General features: G+C 46.0%; 1 protein-coding gene across 10 annotated transcripts in view; it reads right to left on the bottom strand.

Annotated features, from left to right (window-relative positions):
- Window positions 1-26,519, bottom strand: part of DCTN1 (dynactin subunit 1) — a 133,492-nt gene that overhangs the window by 70,072 nt on the left and 36,901 nt on the right. For all 10 annotated transcript variants that reach the window (XM_045017901.1, XM_045017902.1, XM_045017903.1 and 7 more), the window contains 2 exons: window positions 24,117-24,365; window positions 4,645-4,723 (listed from right to left, as the gene is read on the bottom strand). In XM_045017901.1, the coding sequence (XP_044873836.1) occupies window positions 4,645-4,723; window positions 24,117-24,344 (307 nt within the window). In that variant the 5' untranslated portion in view covers window positions 24,345-24,365. Of the gene's footprint in view, window positions 1-4,644; window positions 4,724-24,116; window positions 24,366-26,519 lie in introns of those variants that run through there.

Raw genomic sequence — 26,519 nt, 5'->3', positions numbered from 1 at the left:
CCACACAGGGCTCTTGGCACATGAGCAGCAGGGCAGAGGGGAGTCCCCACTCACTCTCCAGAATCCTGTGTGTCACTACGAGTTGAGCCCAAGGTCTAGGTCTAGCTGAAGGATCCCTAGATGTGTGTCTAGGAGGAGGAATGAAAAGTCTGGGAAGAAGGAAGGTCACAGTGCATTGAAGCGAGCAGGCATGCTGAATTAGAAGGCCTCTTCTGGTCCTGCTCTGAGCAGGGGGTACCCCCTGAGGGCTCTTCCAACCCTCATCTTCTATGATTCAAGGAATATCAACTACACCTCTACCCTGATATAACGCCACCCGATATAACACGCATTCGGATATAATGCGGTAAAGCAGCGCTCCGGGGGGGGGAGGAGGGGGGGCGGGGCTGCACACTCTGGCAGATCAAAGCAAGTTCTATATCATGCGGTTTCACCTATAACGCGGTTAGATATTTTGGCTCCCGAGGACAGCGTTATATCGGGGTAGAGGTGTATTTCAAAATATAACAACAAGCCCATGACATCTATCCTTGCCTCTGGTTAGATGACTGCAAGATTTCAGAGAGCTTTGGATCATCTCAAGCCTAAAAACCCCTTTTTCAGGAACACACAAGTAGAGACATGTGACCGTGTCTCCACCAATTAGATTCCATCTGGTAATCAAAGGTGATTTTATATATATATCCATAAAACAGGGCCAGCTAAAGGCATCTCAGGCCTGTAACATCGCTTGGTAAACTAAAATATGTTTCTATAGTTAGTCATGTGAAATTCTCCACATGACTAACTTATGAGCACCAGTCAGATATCTTACTGAGCACAAGGAAAGTTAGGCATTTAACCAGCTACATGTGTGCAAATAAAATTAAGTGCATAGAAGAGACCAGCTGTGTGAGGCAACTTCTTGCCTTCTGAGCTCCTCTCATAGACTTTAAGGTCAGAAGGGACCATTATGATCATCTAGTCTGACCTCCTGCACAATGCAGGCCACAGAATCTCACCCACCCACTCCTGTAACAAACCCCTAACTTATGTCTGAGTTACTGAAGTCCTCAAATCGTGGTTTAAAGACTTCAAGGTGCAGAGAATCCTCCAGCAAGTGACCCATGCCCCATGCTGCAGAGGAAGGCGAAAAACCTCCAGGGCCTCTGCCAATCTGCCCTGGAGGAAAATTCCTTCCCGACCCCAAATATGGGACCAGCTAAACCCTGAGCATGTGGGCAAGACTCACCAGCCAGCACCCAGGAAAGAATTCTCTGTAGTAACTCAGAGCCCACCCTTCTAACATCCCATCATAGGCCATTGGGCATATTTACCGCTAGTAGTCAAAGATGAATTAATTGCCAAAATTAGTCTGTCCCATCATACCATCCCCTCCATAAACTTATCAAGCTTAGTCTTGAAGCCAGATATGTCTTTTGATCCCACTACTCCCCTTGGAAGGCTGTTCCAGAACTTCACTCCTCTGATGTTAGAAACCTTCATCTAATTTCAAGTCTAAACTTCCTAGTGTCCAGTTTATATCCATTTGTTCTTGTGTCCACATTGGTACTGAACTTAAATAATTCCTCTCCCTCCCTGATATTTATCCTTCTGATATATTTATAGAGAGCAGTCATATCTCCCCTCAGCCTTCTTTTGGTTAGGCTAAACAAGACAAGCTCTTTGAGTCTCCTTTCATAAGGCAGATTTTCCATTCCTCGGATCATCCTAGTACCCGTCTCTGAACCTGTTCCAGTTTGAATTCATCCTTCTTAAACATGGGAGACCAGAACTGCGTACAATATTCCAGATGAGGTCTCACCAGTGCCTTGTATAACGATACTAACACCTCCTTATCTCTACTGGAAATACCTCGCCTGATGCATCCCAAGACCGCATTAGCTTTTTTAATGGCCATATCACATTGGCGGCTCATAGTCATCCTGTGATCAACCAAAACTCAAAAGGTACCTCCAAATTTCGAGTAGGTTTCTCCTCCACCTTTGTTAAATGACCATCTATGTTCAGCAACCAATGCTTGTCGACCCCTCAAGAGAGGCTGCACTATACTTGATTTGCACACGCATGTAAGTTGCACACTCAACTGTATCTGTGCAGTTGCCTGAGTTTAACCTTGAAGATCTAGATTACAATGTAATGCATGGAGAGAGCTTAATGCTTCGGGGCTGTGATCCTGTCAGGGCTCCACGTAATCAGGGTCAGGCTTTCTCACTATAGAATGGGCGCCTGCCCAGGAGAATCCAACAGACTGCAGCATGTGTTGGCTAGTCTGTAGCTGGCACTCTTCCTGGAATGATTACGTTAAAGCCCCATAAGTTGTTACGAGGGGTTGTGTCGGTCGTACTTTGTCAGGTGCTCTGTTTGCGCTTTCCTCTATAAAACAGCAAACAGAGCTCCTGACCAACTCTGACAATCAAGGGTGTCCTGGCATTTAAATGAACAGGTGCAAACGCTGGAGTCTGGGCTAAAATCCAATTCCACATAAAGGGCATTTTCACTTGGATTCAGGATTTTTCTTCACCTCCTGTCCTGAACTGTTTGTATCTTTGATGTACGCTGTTGAACAGCTGCTGCATTTCACTCCGGAGACAGCTACAGTTTAGTGGTGAGCAAAGTGATTCCCGTGTACAGGAGTGCGTAGGCATGATGAAAATGTACAATTTTAGCATACAACCGTGAGTTAAGTGCAGAAGTTGTGTACACCAAGCACAAGAGGAGGATCTGTTTGGGTAAATTTCATACCTTGTTTTGGTCTTGGATATTTGATGGGTCTGATATTGTGGCTTGCACCATGATAGCTGTTTGTATGTCATTCATTGTGGGTAGAACTCTGTTTGCGTGTGTGTAATAATGTGAATTGAGGCATCAGCTGCCCAGATAATAGACACTATAGAAGCAGCTCATAAATCAAAGACCCCAACCATCTCCACTGTGCTTCTTACACCTTTATTCCTTTTAGTAGAGAAGGTGCTAGATTTATGGGAATTGAAATCTCTGCATCGTATACTGCAGAGGCAGAGACTGCAGCAAACGCTGCTGTTTCTATGGAAACTCCCTGGCATGGAGCCACACTTCATGTGTCTGCATTTTGCTTCTCCAAAGAGCACTGCAGCTGACCCTGTGTGCTTTGACCCCTTCCACCTTCCTCATTCTTCTTGGTCTCCCACCATCACCTCCACCAGCCAGATCCACAGCTCACAGGTTTGAGCAACTCATCTCAAACACCCTGCCAGTGACTGCTCCTCACCGTTCACTTCACCCTCTCTGAACTAGTATCTGCAGTGTGTGTGTGTGTGTGTGTGTGTGTGTGTGTGTGTGTGTGTGTGTGTGTGTTCGTTCCTCACCCTCCCTCATTTTCTGAGGCAATTCCCCAGATCCCTCTGTCAATATCCACCACTCTAGCCTCTCTGGCTCTTCATGAGCTCTTCTCCCCCAACCTCTTACTTCTTCACACAGCACCCGCTGGGATGCCGCAAGGTACAAGAGTCCAGCTACCAGGGCTGGAGAAAGCAGGGCAAACTGGAGCTCACTCTCCACCAGGAGGTAGGCAAAGTCCAACTCACAACCTACAAGCCTTTCTCCAGAATCTCTCTCAAATTCGGAGCTTCAGAGGGATCTATCAAAGCTACACAGCTGGGCAGCACAATGGCAGATGAGGTTCAGTGCAAGGTACTGCACATGGGAAGGTACTACCTGAACTGCCTGGACACTCTGCTACACTTGACTGAAAACCCAGCACTTAGGAGGGAGACCTGGAGATCGCTGTAAGCAGTTCGGTGAGATCCACTCCTCAGTGTGAAGCAGCAAACAAAACATTAGGAACAGGGTGAGCAAACACTGACGCTATTATAATACCACTGGCTAACTCCGGGGGATGCGCTCCCCTGGATACGATGTTCAGTTCTAGTCACCTCCTCAATGGGCGGCTGGGAGGTGGGAGGACAACGAAGGGCAATGGGGGTTAATAGAGGCCTAGAAAGACTTCCACGTGAGGAGAGACTGAACATTAGGGACTATTTCGAGAGGAGACAGAAATGGGATGACAGGCTCATCATACAGGGATAAACAGAGGCCTAATGACATTAAAAGGCAGCAACATTTAAGGAAACAAGCTGCCACCCACTGCCCAGCCCCCTTACCACTGGAGGCTAGTTCCTTAGTCCGCCTTTCCCCAGGCAGTGTGGACATGCTTCTTGCCTCATTTACCCATCGCCCACCAGCATTCTACCTGAGCTCAAGCCGGCGTGGATTTCAATACCACTGAACGCTCAAGGACCTGAGGAAGAAACCAGTGATGTTCTCGCCCCCCTGGCCTTGAATCCGAACCTTACCTGCATGATGGCAAACTTGACAGCAGCCTCCCATCAACTTCAGAGGGCTCTGGATCCAGCCCTTAGTGGGGCTCCTGGGTGGCCTTTAAAGCCTTTCCCTGGGTGCTTGCTGAGATGCACTTGGAACGCTAAACTAAAGGAGCAGTGCACCAGGAAGTGCCCCAGCAGAGGGAGCAAAGGTAGAAGGGATGGGTGAAGATTTCCCCAAGAGCTCCGGTTCTAGGCAATGCTGGGTGTCTGACCTATGGATCCCCCTTGGGCTGGAATGAAGGGGAGAGAAGGACGCGTGAGACAGGCGAGGGGACCATACCTCTTTTGGGGACCTTTGAGGCAGAGGAGTCGGGGGTTTCTGGAGATGTTGTATCTGCTCCATCTTCAAAAATCTGGATCTGAATAAATGGAACCAATTCAACGTTACCAGCGAGGAGGGGCATGAACACACAGCAGCCCCATTCTCGCGCTGGGGCTTTAATACAACAGACTTCACTTTGTGCTGATTTTTAATCTCATTTCTTGGTGTTCCTCCCTCCCCGGCTTCCTGAAAACTTACATTTAAAACTGACTGAAACCCATTGTGGATCTGAGGACCCACTTGCCCAGGCAGTCTAAGCAGTTTACAGGTCGCTATCTACTTCCGTCCAAGCCAAGCTGATGACTTTTGGTCTGCGGATCAGTTTGAGTTTCTGACACATAAGGAGAAGCCAGGATTTTTTTTAAAGTATATTTTATCTGATCTGAACAGAATTGTAAAGACTCCCACATTCCTCAGTAAGAAAAGCTGCTTTTCTCCAAGATGTAGCAACCTGTGAGGGCTCAGACCACCAATCCAATCAACACAGAGTGAAAAGCGGCCACGCTCTCAGGGAAATCCCAGCACCCGAAAGCAGACACAGTCTTAGGTTTGGGGCAATGCTATGAAATCTAAAGCATGGGTGACTCAGGGTTTTTTTTTTAAAACAATCTTTTTTGGCCAGGCTCTTGACTGACAAATAATGGAAGACAGGAGGTTTGTTAACAAGCAGGTAACTCTGCTGTAGCCTGCCAGTCTGTAAGTGGTTCCTATGTAGGTAAGGTGCCCAGGACACCACATACACACTTCTTAAACAAGCAGGAAGAGGCATTTTAATGAGACACTCTGCCAGTGGCTCTCCACCTTTCCAGACAGACTACTGTATCCCTTGCAGGAGTCCGATTTGTCTTGTGTATCCCAAGTTTCACCTCACTTAAAAACTACTTGCTTACAAAATCAGGCATAAAAATGCAAAAGTGTCCCAGCCCACTAGTACTAAGAAATTGCTGACTTTAGCATTTTTACCCTATAATTATAAATCAATTGGAATATAAACACTGTTCTTACATGGCAGTGTATAGTATACAGAGCAGTATAAACACCTCAGTGTCTGTATGAAATCTGAGTTTGTACTGGCTTTCCTAGGGCTTTTTCTGTAGCCTGTTGTAAAACTAGGCAAATCTCTAGATGAGTTGATGTCCCCCCAGAAGACCCCTGCGTACCCCTGGCTGAGAGCCACTGCTCTACGCTATAGGAATAATGACAACGCCATCGAAGGCAGAGACAATACTCAAAGCAGCATTTAAAAGAAGGTGGAAAAGGGGAGGCATCCCGCTGACAGGGCACCTCTCCAACGAAAGCCACGGGCTGCTGACCTCTTTAGGGGAGTTCTGTAAAGGGGAGGCTTTTGAGCCTCTCAGCAGTGCACAAGGGAGAACTCTTCACTTGGCTTACAGGAATCCATCCTAGGAGGAGATTATATAGGCTTGATAATGGGGCTTCCCACTCCCTCATACAGCTGAGGTCATCAAACATGAACCTAAGAATTCTAAGGACCCCTGACTCGTCTGTCTGATAGAGATGGGGTTAGATACACTGGGAATGGGATGACCAGTAGTGACATCAGTGTTTAGGACTGTTTTCCTACAGTTGTATTTCATCACCACCCTGATTTCAGGAGGAGACAAACAGGCACTGATCACGTAAAGGTCCCCTGGCACTTGCCCCGGAAGGGTCTGAGTTCCCTCACCGATAATCACATTCGGCCGTCCTAAATTCCTCCTGCGATTTTAACTGAATACAGAATTGTCACTTCTCCTCCCACACCACTAACAAAACCAGCTTTGCAGCGTGGCTAGAATAGAACAGAGGCTGCATTTCCGTCCCAGAGATGGGTGAAGCGACCCCAACAGTACATGGTCTGTAAAGCACTTTGGGATCCACGGACTGTCTATAATTGACATGAAGCAGAAAGTGAGGAATTAGAGCCATGGAGGGGGGGGGGGCTGTTATTTTTCAGTTTAGAAAAGCACAGTAATGTACAGGACATGGTGCTGAGACATAGCTAGGATTGCTCTGCCTAGAGCAGGGGTCGGCAACCTTTCAGAAGTGCTGTGCCGAGTCTTCACTTATTCACACTAATTTAAGGTTTCGCGTGCTAGTCATACATTTTAATGTTTTTAGAAGGTCTCTTTCTATAAGTCTATACTATATAACTAAACTATTGTTGTATGTAAAGTAAATAAGGTTTTAAATGTTTAAGAAGCTTTATTTAAAATTAAATTAAAATGCAGGGGCCAGGACCCAGGCAGTGAGTGCGCCACTGAAAATCAGCTCGCGTGCCGCCTTCAGCACCCGTGCCATAGGTTGCCTACCCCTGGCCTAGAGCCATCAGACCTCTCCACGGCATGGGAATCAGCTGTACTGTACTGGTGACAAACTCGAAGGTCTCCACCTGTTATAGGAGGACTCTGATGCTTAAAATCCCTGCCCCAGCGAATGGAAATCCCAAGTATTTTAAAGCTGCCAAAACATGCGCAGGAAACACATCAGTGTAAACAAATCTCAGTGCTTTGGTGAGCAGCACAGGGGAACGCATGGGAAAGGCATGCTCAGAAACAAAGAGCAGGGAAAGAACAGTGGCTTTCCCTACACTATTCCCAGGCTTGGGTCTGGTACCTCCAGTCTCCTGAGGCAGCTTGCCAGGATGCCAAATCTAACCCACAAGTCAGCCTCTCCTCCTGCTGCTGCAGAAAACCCAAATTCCCTCCATTAACCTCCATTCGGTACTGGCTAGCAGGCACACGGTTCCAACCCAGCCCGGCTGCTCACTAGAGCGGCCTAGAAATCCTCCAACAGAACAGTTCTGCACCAGGGACGACAGATTCACCTACACAGAAACGTTGCAAAGAGAGTAAGATTTTGACGAAGCTCCAACAGAATCCAGACAGCCGAGTCTCCTGCCAGCTCACCCACCTAGCTCCTCAGCAACCATTCTGGCATGCTGCCAGGCACCCTGTCCGTCCAGCCTCCTGCCTGGTGGGCTAATGGGGACCCAAGACCCGAGGAGTTTGGAAGCTGCTGTTTCCAGGCTCCCAGCTCCTCTTCAGCCCGCCAGGCAGAATTGTTTGGAAGGAAGGACTGCTAGGAAGAGAAGGAATCCACCTAGTGAAGAGCGGGAAGAACCTCTTCGCAGGCAGGCTGGCTAACCTACTGAGGAGGGTTTTAAACTAGGTTCGCCGGGGGGTGGTGACCTAAGCCCGGAGGAAAGTGGGATACTGGGAGGAAACACAAGGAAGAGGGTGTAACCGGGGAGGCCTCCTGATTCATACTGAGAAAGAAGGGCAATCGGCTACTTATCTTAGGTGGCTGTACACAAACGCAAGAAGCCTGGAAAACAAGCAGGAAGAATTGGTCCTGGCACAGTCAAGGAACTATGATGTGACTGGAACGACAGAGACTTGGTGGGGTAACTCACATGACTGGAGCACTGTCAAGGACGGGTATAAACTGTTCAGGAAGGACAGGCAAGGCAGAAATGGTGGAGGAGTTGCACTGTATGAAAGGGAGCAGTATGATTGCTCAGAGCTCCCGCATGAAACCGGAGAAAAGCCTGTTGAGAGTCCTTGGGTTAAGTTTAGAGGCGAGAGCAACAAGGGTGATGTTGTGGTGGGCGTCTGCTATAGACCACCAGACCAGGAGGAGGAGGCAGACAAGATTTTCTTTGGACACCTAACAGAAGTTTCCAGATCACAGGTCCTGGTTCTTATGGGGGACTTCATCACCCTGACAGCTGCTGGGAGAGCAATACAGCGGTGCATAGACAATCCAGGAAGTTTTTGGAGAGTGTTGGGGACAACTTCCTGGTGCAAGTGCTGGAGGAACCAACTAGGGGCCGTGCTCCTCTTGACCTGCTGCTCACAAACAGGGAAGAGTTAAGTAGGGGAATTAGAAGTGGGTGGCAACCTGGGCAGCAGTGACCATGAAATGGTCGAGTTCAGGATCCCGACAAAAGGAAGACAGGAGAGCAGCAGAATACGGACCCTGGACTTCAGAAAAGCAGACTGACTCCCTAGGGAACTGCTGGGCAGGATCCCCTGGGAGGCTAATATGAGGGGGAAAGGAGTCCAGGAGAGCTGGCTGTATTTTAAAGAAGCCTTGTTGAGGGTGCAGGAACAAACCATCCCAATGTACAGAAAGGATAGCAAATATGGCAGGCAACCAGCTTGGTTTAACAGAGAAATCTTTGGTGAGCTTAAACACAAAAAGGAAGCTTACAAGAAGTGGAAATTTGGACAAATAACTAGGGAGAAGTTTAAAAATATTGCTTGAGCATGCAGGGGTGTAATCAGGAAGGGTAATCATAGTGTAATCACACTTGGAGTTGCAGCTAGTAAGGGATGTGGAGGGTAACAAGAAGGGTTTCTACAGGTAGGTTAGCAACAACAAGACGGACGGGGAAGTGTGAGACCCGTACTGAATGGGGGAGGCAACCTAGTGACAGAGGATGTGGAAAAAGCTGAAGTACTCAATGCTTTTTTTGCCTCGGTCTGCACAGACAAGGTCAGCTCCCAGACGGCTGCACGGGGCAGCACAGTATGGGGAGGAGGTTAGCAGCCCTCAGTGGTGAAAGAACAGGTTAAGGACTATTTAGAAAAGCTGGACATGCACAATTCCATGGGGCCGGATCTAATGCATCCGAGGGTTCAGAGGGAGTTGGCTGATGTGATTGCAGAGCCATTGGCCATGATCTCTGAAAACTTGTGATGATCGGGGGAGGTCCCAGATAATTGGAAAAAGGAAAATCTAGTGCCCACCTTTAAAAAAGGGAAGAAGGAGAATCCAGGAAACTACAGACCGGTCAGTCTCACCTCTGTCCCTGGAAAAATCACAGAGCAGGGAGCCCAGAAATTCCTGGTCGCCTCGTTCATGCAGAGGGACAAACCCCTGGCATCCAGGTGGAAGCTGCAGCATGCTGCTTTATCACTGCTCCAGCCTCCATGGTTTGTTTTTTATACCTACTTCCTTCTGGACAAGCAAAGGCATCGTTAGAGTGCACAAGCCATAGAAGAGATTTTATAACAGCTTGCCATGGTGCTGGGGATCAGCAGAGCAGCCTTGTGCCGAGGCCCGATACAGGCTCACTCTCTCTCCGTGTATCTACGCTACAGGCACCACAGAGGCACAGCTGTAGCCGTGCTGGAGTGTAGACACTTGCTATAGCGATGGGCTTCCACTCCTATAGTAAACCCACTCGCTTGAGAGGCCGTAGCTTGGTCAATGGTAGATTCTTCCACTGGCCGAATGGTGTCTACACTGGAGCTTAGACAGATTTAACTAGGTCTCTCCGGAGTGTGACTATTTCACACCCTGAGCTACAGAGCTAAATTGACCGACGCTATAGGTGCAGGCCAGGCCTCTGGAAGAGGTTAGCACTTTCTCACAGGTTTGCTACATCACCACACCTCTACCATAGAGTTTGTTTTTCCTAAAGGGATTTATCAGCTCCAAGACACTTACTGCCTGGTGTATTTAAGATCTCGGAGACTTTGTTTTTATGAACAGTCTGTTTTTGAAGCTAACGCTCCACAAACAAGTTAAAAGACTACTGCTGTGTTTTATGGATGCAGTTTCTATTTGCACTCATTTGAAAGGGTGTAGGGTTTGGATGGTTTGTTTTTTGGAGGGGAGAGTGGGGAAAGTTTATTTGGGCCTTGTATAAGAACATAAGAACATAAGAAAGGCCGTACCGGGTCAGACCAAAGGTCCATCTAGCCCAGTATCTGTCTACCGACAGTGGCCAATGCCAGGTGCCCCTGAGGGAGTGAACCTAACAGGCAATGATCAAGTGATCTCTCTCCTGCCATCCATCTCCATCCTCTGACGAACAGAGGCTAGGGACACCATTCTTACCCAGCCTGGCTAATAGCCATTTATGGACTTAGCCACCATGAATTTATCCAGTCCCCTTTTAAACATTGTTATAGTCCTAGCCTTCACAACCTCCTCAGGTAAGGAGTTCCACAAGTTGACTGTGCGCTGCGTGAAGAAGAACTTCCTTTTATTTGTTTTAAACCTGCTGCCTATTAATTTCATTTGGTGACCCCTAGTTCTTGTATTATGGGAATAAGTAAATAACTTTTCCTTATCCACTTTCTCAACATCACTCATGATTTTATAGACCTCTATCATGTCCCCCCTTAGTCTTCTCTTTTCCAAACTGAAGAGTCCTAGCCTCTTTAATCTTTCCTCGTATGGGACCCTCTCTAAACCCCTAATCATTTTAGTTGCTCTTTTCTGAACCTTTTCTAGTGCTAGAATATCTTTTTTGAGGTGAGGAAACCACATCTGTACACAGTATTCGAGATGTGGGCGTACCATGGATTTATATAAGGGCAATAATATATTCTCAGTCTTATTCTCTATCCCCTTTTTAATGATTCCTAACATCCTGTTTGCTTTTTTGACCGCCTCTGCACACTGCGTGGACATCTTCAGAGAACTATCCACGATAACTCCAAGATCTTTTTCCTGACTCGTTGTAGCTAAATTAGTCCCCATCATGTTGTATGTATAGTTGGGGTTATTTTTTCCAATGTGCATTACTTTACATTTATCCACATTAAATTTCATTTGCCATTTTGTTGCCCAATCACTTAGTTTTGTGAGATCTTTTTGAAGTTCTTCACAATCTGCTTTGGTCTTAACTATCTTGAGTAGTTTAGTATCATCTGCAAACTTTGCCACCTCACTGTTTACCCCTTTCTCCAGATCATTTATGAATAAATTGAATAGGACTGATCCTAGGACTGACCCTTGGGGAACACCACTAGTTACCCCTCTCCATTCTGAGAATTTACCATTAATTCCTACCCTTTGTTCCCTGTCCTTTAACCAGTTCTCAATCCATGAAAGGACCTTCCCTTTTATCCCATGACAGCTTAATTTACGTAAGAGCCTTTGGTGAGGGACCTTGTCAAAGGTTTTCTGGAAATCTAAGTACACTATGTCCACTGGATCCCCCTTGTCCACATGTTTGTTAACCCCTTCAAAGAACTCTAATAGATTAGTAAGACACGATTTCCCTTTACAGAAACCATGTTGACTATTGCTCAAGAGTTTATGTTTTTCTATGTGTCTGACAATTTTATTCTTTACTATTGTTTCAACTAATTTGCCCGGTACCGACGTTAGACTTACCGGTCTGTAATTGCCGGGATCACCCCTAGAGCCCTTTTTAAATATTGGCGTTACATTAGCTAACTTCCAGTCATTGGGTACCGAAGCCGATTTAAAGGACAGGTTACAAACCTTAGTTAATAGTTCCACAACTTCACATTTGAGTTCTTTCAGAACTCTTGGGTGAATGCCATCTGGTCCCGGTGACTTGTTAATGTTGAGTTTATCAATTAATTCCAAAACCTCCTCTAGTGTCACTTCAGTCTGAGACAGTTCCTCAGATTTGTCACCTACAAAAGCCAGCTCAGGTTTGGGAATCTCCCTAACATCCTCAGCCGTGAAGACTGAAGCAAAGAATCCACTTAGTTTCTCCGCAATGACTTTATCGTCTTTAAGCGCTCCTTTTGTATTTCGATCGTCAAGGGGCCCCACTGGTTGTTTAGCAGGCTTCCTGCTTCTGATGTACTTAAAAAACATTTTGTTATTACCTTTGGAGTTTTTGGCTAGCCGTTCTTCAAACTCCTCTTTGGCTTTTCTTATTACACTCTTGCACTTAAGTTGGCAGTGTTTGTGCTCCTTTCTATTTGCCTCACTAGGATTTGACTTCCACTTTTTAAAGGAAGTCTTTTTATCTCTCACTGCTTCTTTTACGTGGTTGTTAAGCCACGGTGGCTCTTTTTTAGTTCTTTTACTGTGTTTCTTAATTTGGGGTATACATTGAAGTTGGGCCTCTATTATGGTGTCTTTAAAAAGGGCCCACGCAACTTGCAGGGATTTCACTTTAGTCACTGTACCTTTTAACTTTTGTCTAACTAACCCCCTCATTTTTGTATAGTTCCCCCTTTTGAAATTAAAGGCCACAGTGTTGGGCAGTTGAGATGTTCTTCCCACCACAGGGATTTTGAATGCTATTGTATTATGGTCACTATTTCCAAGCGGTCCTGCTATAGTTACCTCTTGGACCAGCTCCTGCGCTCCACTCAGGATTAAATCTAGAGTCGCCTCTCCCCTTGTGGGTTCCCGTACCAGCTGCTCCATGAAGCAGTCATTTAAAGTATCGAGAAATTTTATCTCTGCATTTCGTCCTGAAGTGAAATGTTCCCAGTCAATATGGGGATAATTGAAATCCCCCACTATTATTGGGTTCTTAATTTTGATAGCCTCTCTAATTTCCCTTAGCATTTCATCATCACTATTACTGTCCTGGTCAGGTGGTCGATAATAGATCCCTACTGTTATATTTTTACTAGAGCATGAAATTTCTATCCATAGAGACTCTATGGAACCTGTGGATTCGCTTAAGATTTTTACTTCATGTTTTACTTTATGTTCCAAGAAATAGTTTTTATGGGTTTAACAGGACTTTGGTTGCATCAATTTGATTAAAAATCTGTTTTATTAGCAAAAAAATAAATCACAAAGTTAGAACGCTGCTCAGGAGAGCCTCATTTATTGTTAACATCCCACAGTCCCACATTGCACGTAACCACACAGTAGCGATGTGGCAGTGGCTCTTGAGGGTGACCTAGAGACGAAGTATGGGGGTGAAACAACAGTTTCATTTATAGTCGAGAACATGAGCAGGACATGAATTCTGTTGCAAGTGCCTCTAAAAGAACCTTGTCGTTTTTTGATTTATTTTTTAACTGATTCTTCAAAAATTAACATTGGTGTTTTAGTGGTTGCTTTTGGTTTCAACTGAAAACAGGAATCCTAACGATAGGTGTGATCCCTTGCTTACGCACTCTGACCAGTGCACAGAACAAGTAACTGAGAGAAAGCAGCATACACAGCATAGCAACACTCCTAACCCCACAATGTGCTTGCATCTTCTCTTTACACGACAAGAGACCTAACCTGCAGCAACCTCCCACTCCAGCTGACAACATTGCTATAGCAACCGAGCGGCGCTCCCTAGCAGCATCAGAAAAAATTTCATTACAGAAAACAGGGAACAAGATGTTCAGCCACCCAGACTCTCAGATAGCCCCAGTTTGTGCCAGCCCCCGCCCCCCCACTCCCCAAAAGCAAGACAAACACAAAACTATCAATGTTCTTAACCATCTAACTGCTGGATGAGGAAAGGACTGAACAGCAGTGGGCACCTCTCTCTCCAAAGCTGTTTCTATTCATTATTACAGATTGATTCTCCTCCTCTGCTTTCTTTCTGAGCTCTCAGGCTGGAGCCAGTCAGTGAAGGGGAGCTGTGCTCCACAGAAAGGAGCTTGATAAAAAGAGAAGTGAACACTCTTACAGGGTAAGGCTCTTAGAACAGGCCAAGAAGTTATTAAGCAGATGCTCCTATCATACGGAGCAGACATGTTAAAACTCTCATGGATTTGGAGTCCACCCTCCCCAGCTCGCGGCTGCCATGCTGGATTTGCCCCTCTAAAGCAAGTCCTTGCGGCTGCTTCAGAGTTCCGCTTGTAGAGGCAACAGTGCTCCGAGGCAAAGTGAAACCTGCCTCACGCTCTAAAGCTGAGGACAGAGAGGTTACTCGCCAGCCTCTGTAACACTCTGCGCAGTAGCGGGATGGCTCCCTGCCCCGTATAGCCCACAGCTGGGCCTGGGCAGAAGCACTGCACTGCAGGTACTGAAGAGTAACTCCTTTTAAAAGGACAGCTGGTGCACCTTGCCAGAAGAGGAGGAGAGACTGAAAGAGTGTACAACAAATAATCCAAGAGGAAAGACAGCTATCTGTAGCTGTGCTTTTGCCTATCTGCTGCTCGGAATAAGTCCCTTCCACTTCCAGGAAGAACATTTTAAGAGAGACTTCCCTGGAACATAGCAGAATTTGTTGAACTCCCACAAAACAGGCCAGGCCAGGCCAGTAATGGTCTCTGGGATCCAAATCATTAGATGGAACAACTGCCGAGCGGGATGAAGGATGAGAGGACTTCTGACTCAAGAGAACTGGTGACACTTGTAAATGATACAGAGACTCCCGTGCAAAGTCCCAGGGAAGAGTGTATCAATACTGACTGCGCAACACAGGGCTACCAGTCTGAGTCTGCATCTCTTCTAACCAACAGCTTGGCATAACTTAGCCCTTTGCTCCAGTCTAACAGGAATAAGAACATAAGAACGGCCGTACTGGGTCAGACCAAAGGTCCATCCAGCCCAGTATCCTGTCTGCCAACAGTGGCCAATGCCAGGTGCCCCAGAGGGAGTGAACCTAACAGGCAATGATCAAGTGATCTCTCTCCTGCCATCCATCTCCACCCTCTGACAAACAGAGGCTAGGGACACCATTCCTTACCCATCCTGGTTAATAGCCATTAATGGACTTAACCTCCATGAATTTATCTACTTCTCTTTTAAACCCTGTTATAGTCCATCCTTCACAACCTCCTCAGGTAAGGAGTTCCACAACTTGACTGTGCGCTGCGAGAAGAACTTCCTTTTATTTGTTTTAAACCTGCTGCCCATTAATTTCATTTGGTGACCCCTAGTTCTTGTATTAAGGAAAAGTTATTTACTTGTTCCCATATTTACTTTCTCTACACCACTCATGATTTTATAGACCTCTATCCTATCCCCCCTTAGTCTCCTCTTTTCCACGCTGAAGAGTCCTAGCCTCTTTAATCTTTCCTCATATGGGACCCTCTCCAAACCCCTAATCATTTTAGTTGCCCTTCTCTGAACCTTTTCTAGTGCCAGTATAGCTTTTTTGAGATGAGGAGACCACATCTGTACGCAGTATTCGAGATGTGGGCGTACCATCGATTTATATAAGGGCAATAATATATTCTCCTTCTTATTCTCTATCCCCTTTTTAGTATCAGAGAGGTAGCCGTGTTAGTCTGGTTCTGTAAAAGCAGCAAAGAATCCTGTGGCACCTTATAGACTAACAGACGTTTTGCAGCATGAGCTTTCATGGGTGAATGCCCACTTCGTCGGATGCATGTGACCCACGAAAGCTCATGCTACAAAACGTCTGTTAGTCTATAAGGTGCCACAGGATTCTTTGCTCCCCTTGTTAATGATTTCTAACATCCGGTTTGCTTTTTTGACCACCTCTGCACACTGCGTGGACATCTTCAGAGAACTATCCACGATGACACCAAGATCTTTTTCCTGATTCGTTGCACTGGTGATTGAGTACGCATCCATTTCTGCTCTGGATTCAACACACTTTGCATTGCTGGTTGGTGTGAAAAGATCTACCAATGGACTGTCACATTTCTTGAATACCTCTACTAACATCTGCTTAAGCAATCACTCATCCTGGTCCTGTACCCTGAAACTTTTCTTGTAAGCTAGCACATTTTCTTTCCCAGCTGAAAGAACAAGAGTACTTGTGGCACCTTAGAGACTAACAAATGTATTTGAGCATAAGCTTTCCCAGCTGAGTGAGCTAAGGGACACACCTGACAGACCAGGTACCAGTCCAGAGGGCCAGCAAAATGGCTGGGAGTGGGCATCTCCTTGCTTGATGATATTGAACATTGCTGTGATGTTGTCTGTCAGTACTGGACCAACAACCCTTTTAATCAGTGTCAGAAAGGACTTCAGAACCCACCTGATGGCTCCTACTTCCACACCATTTACTTGCAGCTTGGCTTCCCATGTATTCCATCAACAACAGACCATCACGTTTTGGACGTGGGTCAGCCCAATCCGGGGCATCTGCTGAGACTCCCACGGCTGGGGATGGAGGACAGAAACAAGCTGTCACTCAACACACCACCCTTAGCGACCACAGGGCCACAAACTGGAAGTGAGGAATCACAACTGTTAATTTTTTCCTGGAGGACACTTGGAGGCAAGGAGTCAGACAACGGCTGGACTGGTTAGCCAGCTCTAACCCCGCCACTCTGTCACGGTGGGACTACAGAGATTTTGCGCTGCTTGGATGCAGTGGGCTGGCCATTCCATTGGAAACCTGCACAAAGGGACCATTAAAGGTGAACGGATGAAAACGGTGTTTGCACATTGCCTAGTACAACAGGGTCTCGGTTCACGACTCGGGCTCCCAGGCACTACGATAACACTAATACTAATTTAATATTAAAAGTTAAATCCAAGTTACTATCCATACATGTTTAGAGTGACACTACGCCCCACGTTCTTCATAGAGATATTATTGTGATATGATTATGGCATAACTATCATGTATTTTATGCAAGAGAGGTCATGTGCTGTGTCATTGAAAAGGTTCTGATTCACTGAATATGATTATCCTATTTGTATGCATGTATCATTTTGGTATCTGAAGTTAGGAATATTGTCTATGCATCTGTTACAAATGTATTTACACCTGGGGAACACCCACTAGACAGAATGCAATCAGTCTAGATGGCTGGCTGGGAAGGGCCATTAGGGAAAACAATAGGTCTTAGAAGATGCTAATCTCCCACTGGGGAGCCTTCCTGAGGACGCAGCAAACAGCCTCCAAGTCATGGCTGCTGTGTCCCTACAGGGACATGTGACCAAGTCACCCGGTACTGGACTCCATCTTGGAATACCAGGGTTTTTCCCCTGAAAGGCGTGGGAAGTAAAGTTGGAGACAAAGGGTGCCCGCCGTATACAAAAGCTATTTAAGGAAGGGGAGTGACATCATCTAGGTTCTTCACTAAGTCCCAGCCAAAGAAACTGCTGGAAACACCTGAGGAACAAAGACTGGACTAGGGGAGAAGGGCTGAATTCAGACTAGAGGGATTTCTAGCCTGTGAAAGGAATACCTGGAGTTTTAAGCTGCAGGCAAGTGCAGCTTCCTCTCAAGAATCTCAGCAAACTGCGTAAAACAACATTTAGGGTGAGAATTTGCTACTCATATCCAATCTCTTTAGTATATTAAGTTCAGACTGCATTTTTGTTTATTTGCTAGGTAATCTGCTTTGATCTGTTTGCTATCCCTTATAATCACGTAAAGTCTATGTTTCGTAGTTAATAACTTGTTTGTGTCTAAAACCAGTGTGTGGAAATCATAACCGGGGGCAGAAAGCTGTTGCACATCCTCCTCCACATTGAAGGAGGGGGCGAATTTCACGAGCTTACGCTGTACCGTTCTCTGTGCAGCGCAAGATGGTATCATTTTGGGTTTACACTCCGGGGGTGGGGAGGTGGGTTCGTGCCTTAGCAACTGGGAGGTGCCTTAGCTGAGCCTTCCCATGCAGAGCTGATCTCAGCATCTGTGTGAAGCTGGGTGTGTCCCTACCTGTATGTGTGCTGGAGGGGGCTTGTGGGCCTGTCACAGCAGTACTGTGTAAGGGGAGCCCAGGCTGGTGGGTCTAGTGGGGTCAGTGGCACCCCAGTTCCAGGTAGCATCCCAGGAGAACCCGTCACATAGAGTTAATTCCTCATTCAGTTTAAAATGATGTAATTTCCTGCTTCACTTGAAGGTACCTGCCCAGCCTCCACTCCTAAGTTTTCCTTGCTACAGGCATTTAGGGTATATGCCCACACCGCAAAGAAAAGCCTGTGGCACCAAGTTTCAGAGCCCAGGTCAATTGACTCAGGCTCACGGGGCTCGGGCTGCAGAGCTAAAAATAGCAGTGTAGACATTTGGCCTCTAGCTACATCCCGAGCTACGAGACCCACCCCCTCGTCGAGTTTCAGAGCCCAGGCTCCAGCTCAAACATCTACACTGTTATCTTCAGCCCCTGCAGCCTGAGCCAACTGACCTGGGCTCGGAGACTCGGAACCACAGTCCTTTATTGCAGTGTAGACATACCAACACTCCTGGGAGTGCGAGAAATGCAGCTCCCCACACTGTGGATTTGGTGGTGGTAACGCCATTCTCGGCTTCATGAAGAACACGGAACTCTTGGTGCAGTTCAGCATCATTTCATGATCCCATCACCTTAACCTGTTGAGACACCCCTCCAGTAATCCGCAGATGAAAGATTGCTGACAGAGTAAAAATGCATCGAATGGTATAGCTAATAGGCCCCCCTTTCTGAAGAGGACTCAGAATTTTGAGCTGCCCAGACTTCACTCCTTAAGTGACGGAGGGACAGGAGTCCTGGCACTGCCACTCTCCCTGGAGTGAAGGAAATTCACTCCCATGAGTGGGTGTGGAATGTCTCAATTTTTCACCTTTAACCAAGACCCCTTTTTGATCAGGGTGCTGCATACATAGAACCACAGACATGTAGGGTGGAAGGGGCCTCGAGAAAGCATCAAGTCCAGCCCACTGTCCTGAGCTAGGACCAAGTGAACTTGGACCATCCCTGACAGGTGTTTGTCTCCAATGACCGGGATTCCACAAACTCCTTTGGAAGCCTGTTCCAGAGCTACCCTTAGAGTTAGAACGTTTTTTCTAAATTTAACTTAAATCTCCCTGGCTGCAGATTAAGCCCGTTACTTCTGGTCCTGCCTCCAGTGGACATAGAGAACAGCTGATCACCATCCTCTTTATAACAGCCCTTAACATATTTGAAGACTGTTAGCAGGTCCCCTTTAGTCTTCTTTTCTCAAGACCAAACATGCCTAGATTTTTTAACCTTTCCTTATAGGTCAGGTTTTCTAAACCTTTTCTTATTTTTGTTGCTCTCCTCTGGACTCTCTCCAATTTGTCCACATCGTTCCTTAAGTGTGGCACCCAATACTGGACACAGTGCTCCAGTTGAGGCCTCACCAGTGCTGAACAGAGCATGATAATTACCTCCCCATCTTACATACAAAACTGCTCTTAATACATCCCAGACTGATCTTAACCTTTTCACAACCGCAGGACACTGACGACTCATATTCAATTTGTGATCCACTACAACCCCGAGACCCCTCCCAACAGTACTATCATCTAGATGTTATTCCCCATTTTGTCAAGTATCAGAGGGGTAGCCGTGTTAGTCTGGTTCTGTAAAAGCAGCAAAGAATCCTGTGGCACCTTATAGACTAACAGACGTTTTGCAGCATGAGCTTTCGTGGGTGAATACCCACTTCTTCGGATGCAAGTAGTGGAAATTTCCAGGGGCAGGTTTATATATGCAAGCAAGAAGCAAGCTAGAGATAACGAGGTTAGTTCAATCAGGGAGGATGAGGCCCTGTTCTGGCAGTTGAGTGAAAACCATGGAAGGAGAAACTGGTTCTGTAGTTGGCAAGCCATTCACAGTCTTTGTTTAATCCTGAGCTGATGGTGTCCAATTTGCAGATGAACTGGAGCTCAGCAGTTTCTCTTTGAAGTCTGGTTCTAAAGTTTTTTTGCTGTAGGATGGCCACCTTAAGATCTGCTATTGTGTGGCCAGGGAGGTTGAAGTGTTCCCCTACAGGTTTTTGTATATTGCCATTCCTAATGTCTGATTTGTGTCCATTTATCCTTTTCCTTAGAGACTGTCCAGTTTGGCCGATGTACATAGCAGAGGGGCATTGCTGGCATACTATGATATATATATATATATCTATATATATCTATATATATCTCCAGCACAATAGCAGATCTTAAGGTGGCCATCCTGCAGCAAAAAAACTTCAGGACCAGACTTCAAAGAGAAACTGCTGAGCTCCAGTTCATCTGCAAATTTGACACCATCAGCTCAGGATTAAACAAAGACTGTGAATGGCTTGCCAACTACAGAACCAGTTTCTCCTCCCTTGGTTTTCACTCAACTGCCAGAACAGGGCCTCATCCTCCCTGATTGAACTAACCTCGTTATCTCTAGCTTGCTTCTTGCTTGCATATATACACCTGCCCCTGGAAATTTCCACTACTTGCATCCGAAGAAGTGGGTATTCACCCACGAAAGCTCATGCTGCAAAACGTCTGTTAGTCTATAAGGTGCCACAGGATTCTTTGCTGCTTCTACATTCCCCATTTTGTAGCTGTGCATTTGATTTTTGTTTCCTAAGGGCAGTATTTTGCACTTATTTTTATTGAATTTCATCTTGTTGATTTCAGACCAATACTCCATTTTGACAAGGTTGTTTTGAACTCTAATCCTCTCCTACAAAGAGCTCACAACACCTCTCAGCTTGGTCTCATCTACAAATTTTATAAGCATACTCGCCACTCTATTATCCAAATCATTAATGAAAACATTGAATAGTACCAGACACAGGCCTGATCCCTGCGGGACCCCTCTAGATGAGAGCTCCCCGTTTGAAGTGAACCATTGATAACTACTCTGAGTATGGTCTTTCTGTGACCTTAGCAGCCTCCCAATGCAAGAGGCCAAAGGGCTCTCTGCAGAGAGATCTGGATGCCTAACCGGTTCAGTGTACCCCACCTCATGAATACCATAACCTGCATCTAAAAGGCGTCATGTAGGATAGCAATAGAAAGCTAACAACATACTGATCATTAACATTATTGTGGGGTATATGTATGGAGGACAAATGCAAAATTACAAATATGTTGGGAATTATGTCCTTAAAGTGTGTCTGCCAAGCAGGGCTGAAGTTACCCCTCCCTAGCCAAAGGAATATGGCTCTGCCACCTTGAAGGTACTTCCAAGGTACATTAAGAAACAATGGGAATTCATTTACATAGAAGGTAAACAGAACCATCAAGCTAACAAGGGAAGAAGATAACTACTCAGCATCACAGCAGTGCCAGGAGATTGACGGAACAGATCAATCTGCATTTTGGCAAACACCAGCAGTGGAAGAAACCAGCACGAAACTTCCTTCACCACAAGACTCCATGTCATCTTTCTCACAGCTTGAATGAACTTTACTTTGGGGGGTAACCATCAGAAAAATCTATTTCAAAGGTTCACTGGACTATACAAGGGGCAGAGACCCCAAATTATCTTTCACCCAAGACAACAATGGAATGGAGCACTTTGGACTTTAGGGGCATCCTGGCCAAGGGGGTGGTCAGCCATCTTGCTGGAAGGTAGTGTGGTGAGAATCTGACCTTGAACCAAGACTGTAGTATTGTTCAGTCTTAGTCTCTAGAAAGAGTTTTTCTCTTTTATTTGCTTGTAGCCATTTCTCACTCTCCTTTATACTTGAACTCGCTCACAATTCTCTCTCCTTTTGTTAATAAACTTGTTTTAATTTAATCTAAACAACCCAGTGCTGTCTTTGAATTGAGGTGATAGCCTGACTCCAGTTGAAGCGAAAAGCTGGGCACTTTGTCTCTTCAGAGGAGCACATGAACCTTATTGCTTGGAATGGTCCAGGAAAGGGCTGGACATTGCAGAGCACACGGTTTGGGGGAAAATGACGGGGGGCGTTGGGGCATGTTCCAGGTGTAACCAAAGCTGGTCGAGGCCAGAATGTGGCTCTGATGTAACAAGCAGGCTGCTCCAGTCGGAGCTGCTGGCCCAGGGGTGGTTTATCACACAGATACTCAGTGCACAGTGGACGCAGCCAAACAAGGGAGCTATAGCAGCAAAGCACTTTAAAGGCAGTTACAGGGCAAGTGATAATCCCTCACTGGTCTACATCACACCCCAGAATGTGACATCCACCTTAGAGTCATTCCATCTAGACCAGTTTGCTTATGAGAATGTGTCAGAAGCCTCACTAAAATCAAGATACATCACCATCTATTGCTTCGCTCACCTCAATCTACTAGGCCAGTAACACTGTCAAAGAAGGAAATTAGATTGGTTTGGCAGGATTTGTTCTTGGCAAATCCATGCTGGCTATTCCTTATCTCCCTATTATCCTCTAGGTGCTTACAAACAGATTGTTTAATCATTTGTTCCAGTATCTTTCCAGGTATCAAAGTTAGGGTGACTGGTCTATAATTCCTCAGGTCCTTTGTTCCTCCTTTTAAAGGCAGGTACTATGTCTGTCCTTCTCCAGTTTTCTGGGGCCCCACCTGTCCTCCAGCAGTTCCCAAAGAGAATTGCTAGTGGTTCTGAGATTGCTTCAGCTAGTACTCTAGGATGAATTTCATCAGGCCTCCCCAACTTGAAAACATCTAACTTATCCACATATTCTTTAACATGTTCTTTTCTTTTTTTGGTTTGCATTCCTTCTCCTGGTTGTGAATATTATTTGTGTTGAGTCTCTGGTCACCATTAACCTTTCCGGTGAAGCCTGAAACAAAATGGACATTAAACCCTTCCGCTTTCTTGATGTCATCAGTTATTGGCTCATCTTCCTGCTAAGTAGAGGACATACACTTTCCTTTGTCTGTCTCTCACTTCTATTGTATTTAAAGATCCTCTTCCTATTGCATTTTTTGTCCCTTGCTGGGTGTATCTCATTTTGTGTGTTACAAGCTTGTGCTATTCTTGCTATCAACAATCAGCCCATGTTTCCACTTTTAGTAATATTCTTTTTTGATTGTCAGGTCATTAAAGAGCTCCTGATGGAGCCATATTGGCCTCTTACTATTCTTCCTATCTTTCCTTCACATGAGAATAGATTGCAGATGTGTCTTTAATAACGTCGTCTTGAGAAACTGCCAGGTCTCCTGAACTCCTTTTTCCCTTAGACTTTTTTCCCCACAGGACCTTAGCTACCAGTTCTCTGAGTTTGTTAAAATCTGCTTTGTTGAAGTCCACTGTCCTTATTCTGCTGCTTTCACTTCTTCCTTTCCAATGAAACACGAAATCTATCATTTTAGGATCACTTTCACCCAAAACTGCCTTCCAGCGGGAGATTTGCTATCAATTCCTCCCTGTAGGTAAGAATCAAGTCTAAAATGGCTGTCCCCTTGGTTACATCCTCCACTGCCTAGAACAAAAAGTTGTCCCAGATGCATTTCAATAACTTATTGGATATGTTGTGTTTTGCCATATTACTTTTCCAACAGATGATGGGTAGTTAAAATCCCTCACTCCTATCAGGTCTTGTCTTTTGCATATATCTGTTATTTGTTCTAGGAATGCCTCGTTTATCTTCTTTTCCTGCCTTGGTGGTCGATAGTAGACCCCTACCATGACATCACCCCTAGTTTTTACCCCTTTTATCTTTACCCACAGACTCTCAACTGGTCTGCCTGCCACGTCCATCTGGATCTCAGAACAAGTGTATATATTCTTGGTGTACAACACCTGCTCCCTTTTTACCCTGCCTGAACAAGCTTTACCCCTCTATACCAGTATTTCAGTCATAAGACTTAACTGCCATCACAGACTGGGTGGGGTAAGTCATATGTTAGTTTGTGGACTAATACTTCTAGTTCTTCCTGTTTACTCCCCATATTCCTTGAACAGACAGCTAGGATGTTGAGCAAATCCCCCCATGGATTCCCTCTGATTTCTCCTTTGACCCTATTGCATTTTTCCATGTCCCCCACAACATCTAGCCCTCTGTTCAGGTCACTTATCTAGTCTATACTGACCTGTGAGCTTTTGTGACCTATCCCCTTTTAACCTAGTTTAAAATCCCCCTCATTAGGCTGACAACTCAGTAGCAGCAGTCTGGCAGGCACAGACCAGAGCACGCTGCCCAGAGGAAAAACATACCTGTGACTGTCGCACAAAGATGCCATGGTTCTCTTCACAGGTGAAATACTTCCTGCCCTGCACAGTTCCATCGTTCTTGCCCTTCGCTTCATCCAAGATGACTCCCACCCACTTTCCCGTGGCGAACAACGTGGCTCCAACATATGCCACTGTACCACGGTATCCCTTTCCGATGACTTCCACTCTGGAGCCCACTTTCAAGGGCTTGCCACTAGCTTCCACACTCATCCTGGTTCCGGTACTTGGCACCTAGAGGAACAGCAGGAGAATAAAAATGTCAGCAAGTGAACATCTGAAGTTACTATCAACTGTATTTCTCTCACTATTTAGGAGACTGAAATCTTTTTCTCAGTTCAGCCGAAAACAACCACCATGTTTGATGTGACCTACGTGAGGGCAGCGTGCGTCTTCCATTTTAGGATTTCGCCTGGAGTCAGATGAGGTGGAGGAAAAGGTTTTGAGCAAAGTAGGCCAGTCATCATGAGAGTCATTTCTACAATTTGTTATTTTCAGAAGCAAACATAATAGATGCCCTCTCACCTTGGGGCTGCCACAAGCATTAAAATCACGCACACCAGCAAAGCCTCTGAAATATTAATTACTGCTCCTATTAGTTTTGAATACACACCCTAAGCACATATACAGTATATATTTTGGGAAGACCCAGTCTGTGGCCTTGGGAAAGAGCAATATGAAGCAGCAGCCCTTTAGCAAGTCACCATATACATCTGACATGGTGACAGACGGTCACAGATCATCTTCCAGTGTGGGAAGCACGGGATCACTGTCTCAGAAGAGATGACTATCTCCCTGCAGCATCCCTAGCCTCTAGCATTAGAGGCCCCTATAACCAGGGCTGTTGGGTTTGTGAACCCTCCTCTTCCACAGCATCATGCTTTCCTACCTCTCCTCAAAGAGACACGGCTGGTCCATGTCTGATATTTGAGAACTAGCAGCCTATCTGCGTGGATTTAGGAGACAACCTCTGGGCCAGGAGCACCCATTCACAGCTTTACTAGAGTTTCAAATCAGGCACTACGCAGTTAATCAGAAAATACAGACATTAAACTCTCATTATGTTTTCAAGACACTCAGTATATCCTCCTAATCACCCATCCACATGCTTGCTAAAGTCTAATGTGCACTACTGCATTTTTAAGTTGTCATCTCAAACCTGTATCTTCTGCCTAGGTACAACGAAATGCATTCCAAGATTCACTTCTGGTGCAGAGAATAAGGCCAGGGTGTAAGCAATTCCATAAATGAAGTGTTTTACACACTCAGAATCTTACACACGTGTTAATGTAACTGTGAAGCACATGCCTCCATTTTCAATTTACTTTTCCAGGGGCTGTGGGCCCTCTCCGTTCTACTGTTGGGCGAGATGTCACTCATTGAAAAGCAGAGTTCCATCTCTATTAATACCACCTGCCTAGACGATAATGATGCTGTCACATTTCACTGGCCTCTCCAGGCACTCATACTGTGTCCAGGACAAAAAGGAGTCTCAAGCTTTACACAGTTAACTGCTATCAGAAAGACTCCATAATATAAACGCTTACACACCACTTCAAGGAATCCTTAGCATACAGGGGCTCTGAAGAAAAATGTTCGTAAAAAAGAAAGAAACTGACGTGGGAAGAAAGGGAACCGATCATAAACAGAAAATGCCTCAGCCTCATTCGTCTTCCAGTAGCTCTGGTAACCTGCAAGGTATTATTCTATTTGACTGAAGAAGCAAATATTATTTAACCAGGTAAGTCCACAGGAAGTTGCATCCATCTTCTAGTGTAAAGAAATATACTTGCAGCTCAACCAATGGCTAGCCTGAGTTCTGGGGGCTCCTCATGCAAACACCACAATATTTACACTTCCATTCCTTATTCTAGCAATGTGACATTCTGTTACAGAAACAGCAAACCCCAGGTTAGGCTCCAGCTTGGCCCAGCAACCGGAGTTTTCTTCCAGATCATGAAGCTGTACAGACAGTATTAACCACCATGCCTGATTTGTAAACATTATACCATGGCCCTGATCTGATGAAACAGACAGATTCCTAAACCCAATTCGTAGTCATTCATCTTGCCAATGGGCCAGGCCAGGGGTGGGCAAACTATGGCCCGCGTGCCATTTTAAGCCAGCCCACGAGCGGGGTCTGGGGCTTGCCCCGCTCCGGGGCTCCAGCCGGGTCGGGGGCCGCACCACGAGGCTCCAGCCGGGTCGGGGGCCGCACCACGAGGCTCCTGGAAGCAGCCGCGTGGTCCCGCTTCGAGAGTCGGGGGCCACGCCATGCGTAGGAGCCGGAGAAGGGACATGCCACTGCTTCCGGGAGCCGCTTGAGGTAAACGCCACTCTGAGTCTGCATTCCTGAGCCTTTCCCCGCGCCCCAACCCCCTGCCCCAG

The sequence above is a fragment of the Mauremys mutica genome, chromosome 5 (genome assembly GCF_020497125.1).
Source record: "Mauremys mutica isolate MM-2020 ecotype Southern chromosome 5, ASM2049712v1, whole genome shotgun sequence".
Lineage (NCBI taxonomy): Eukaryota > Metazoa > Chordata > Testudines > Geoemydidae > Mauremys > Mauremys mutica.
The sequence above is the reverse complement of the archived record's forward strand: the minus strand, read 5'-3'. Positions and strand labels throughout refer to the sequence as shown.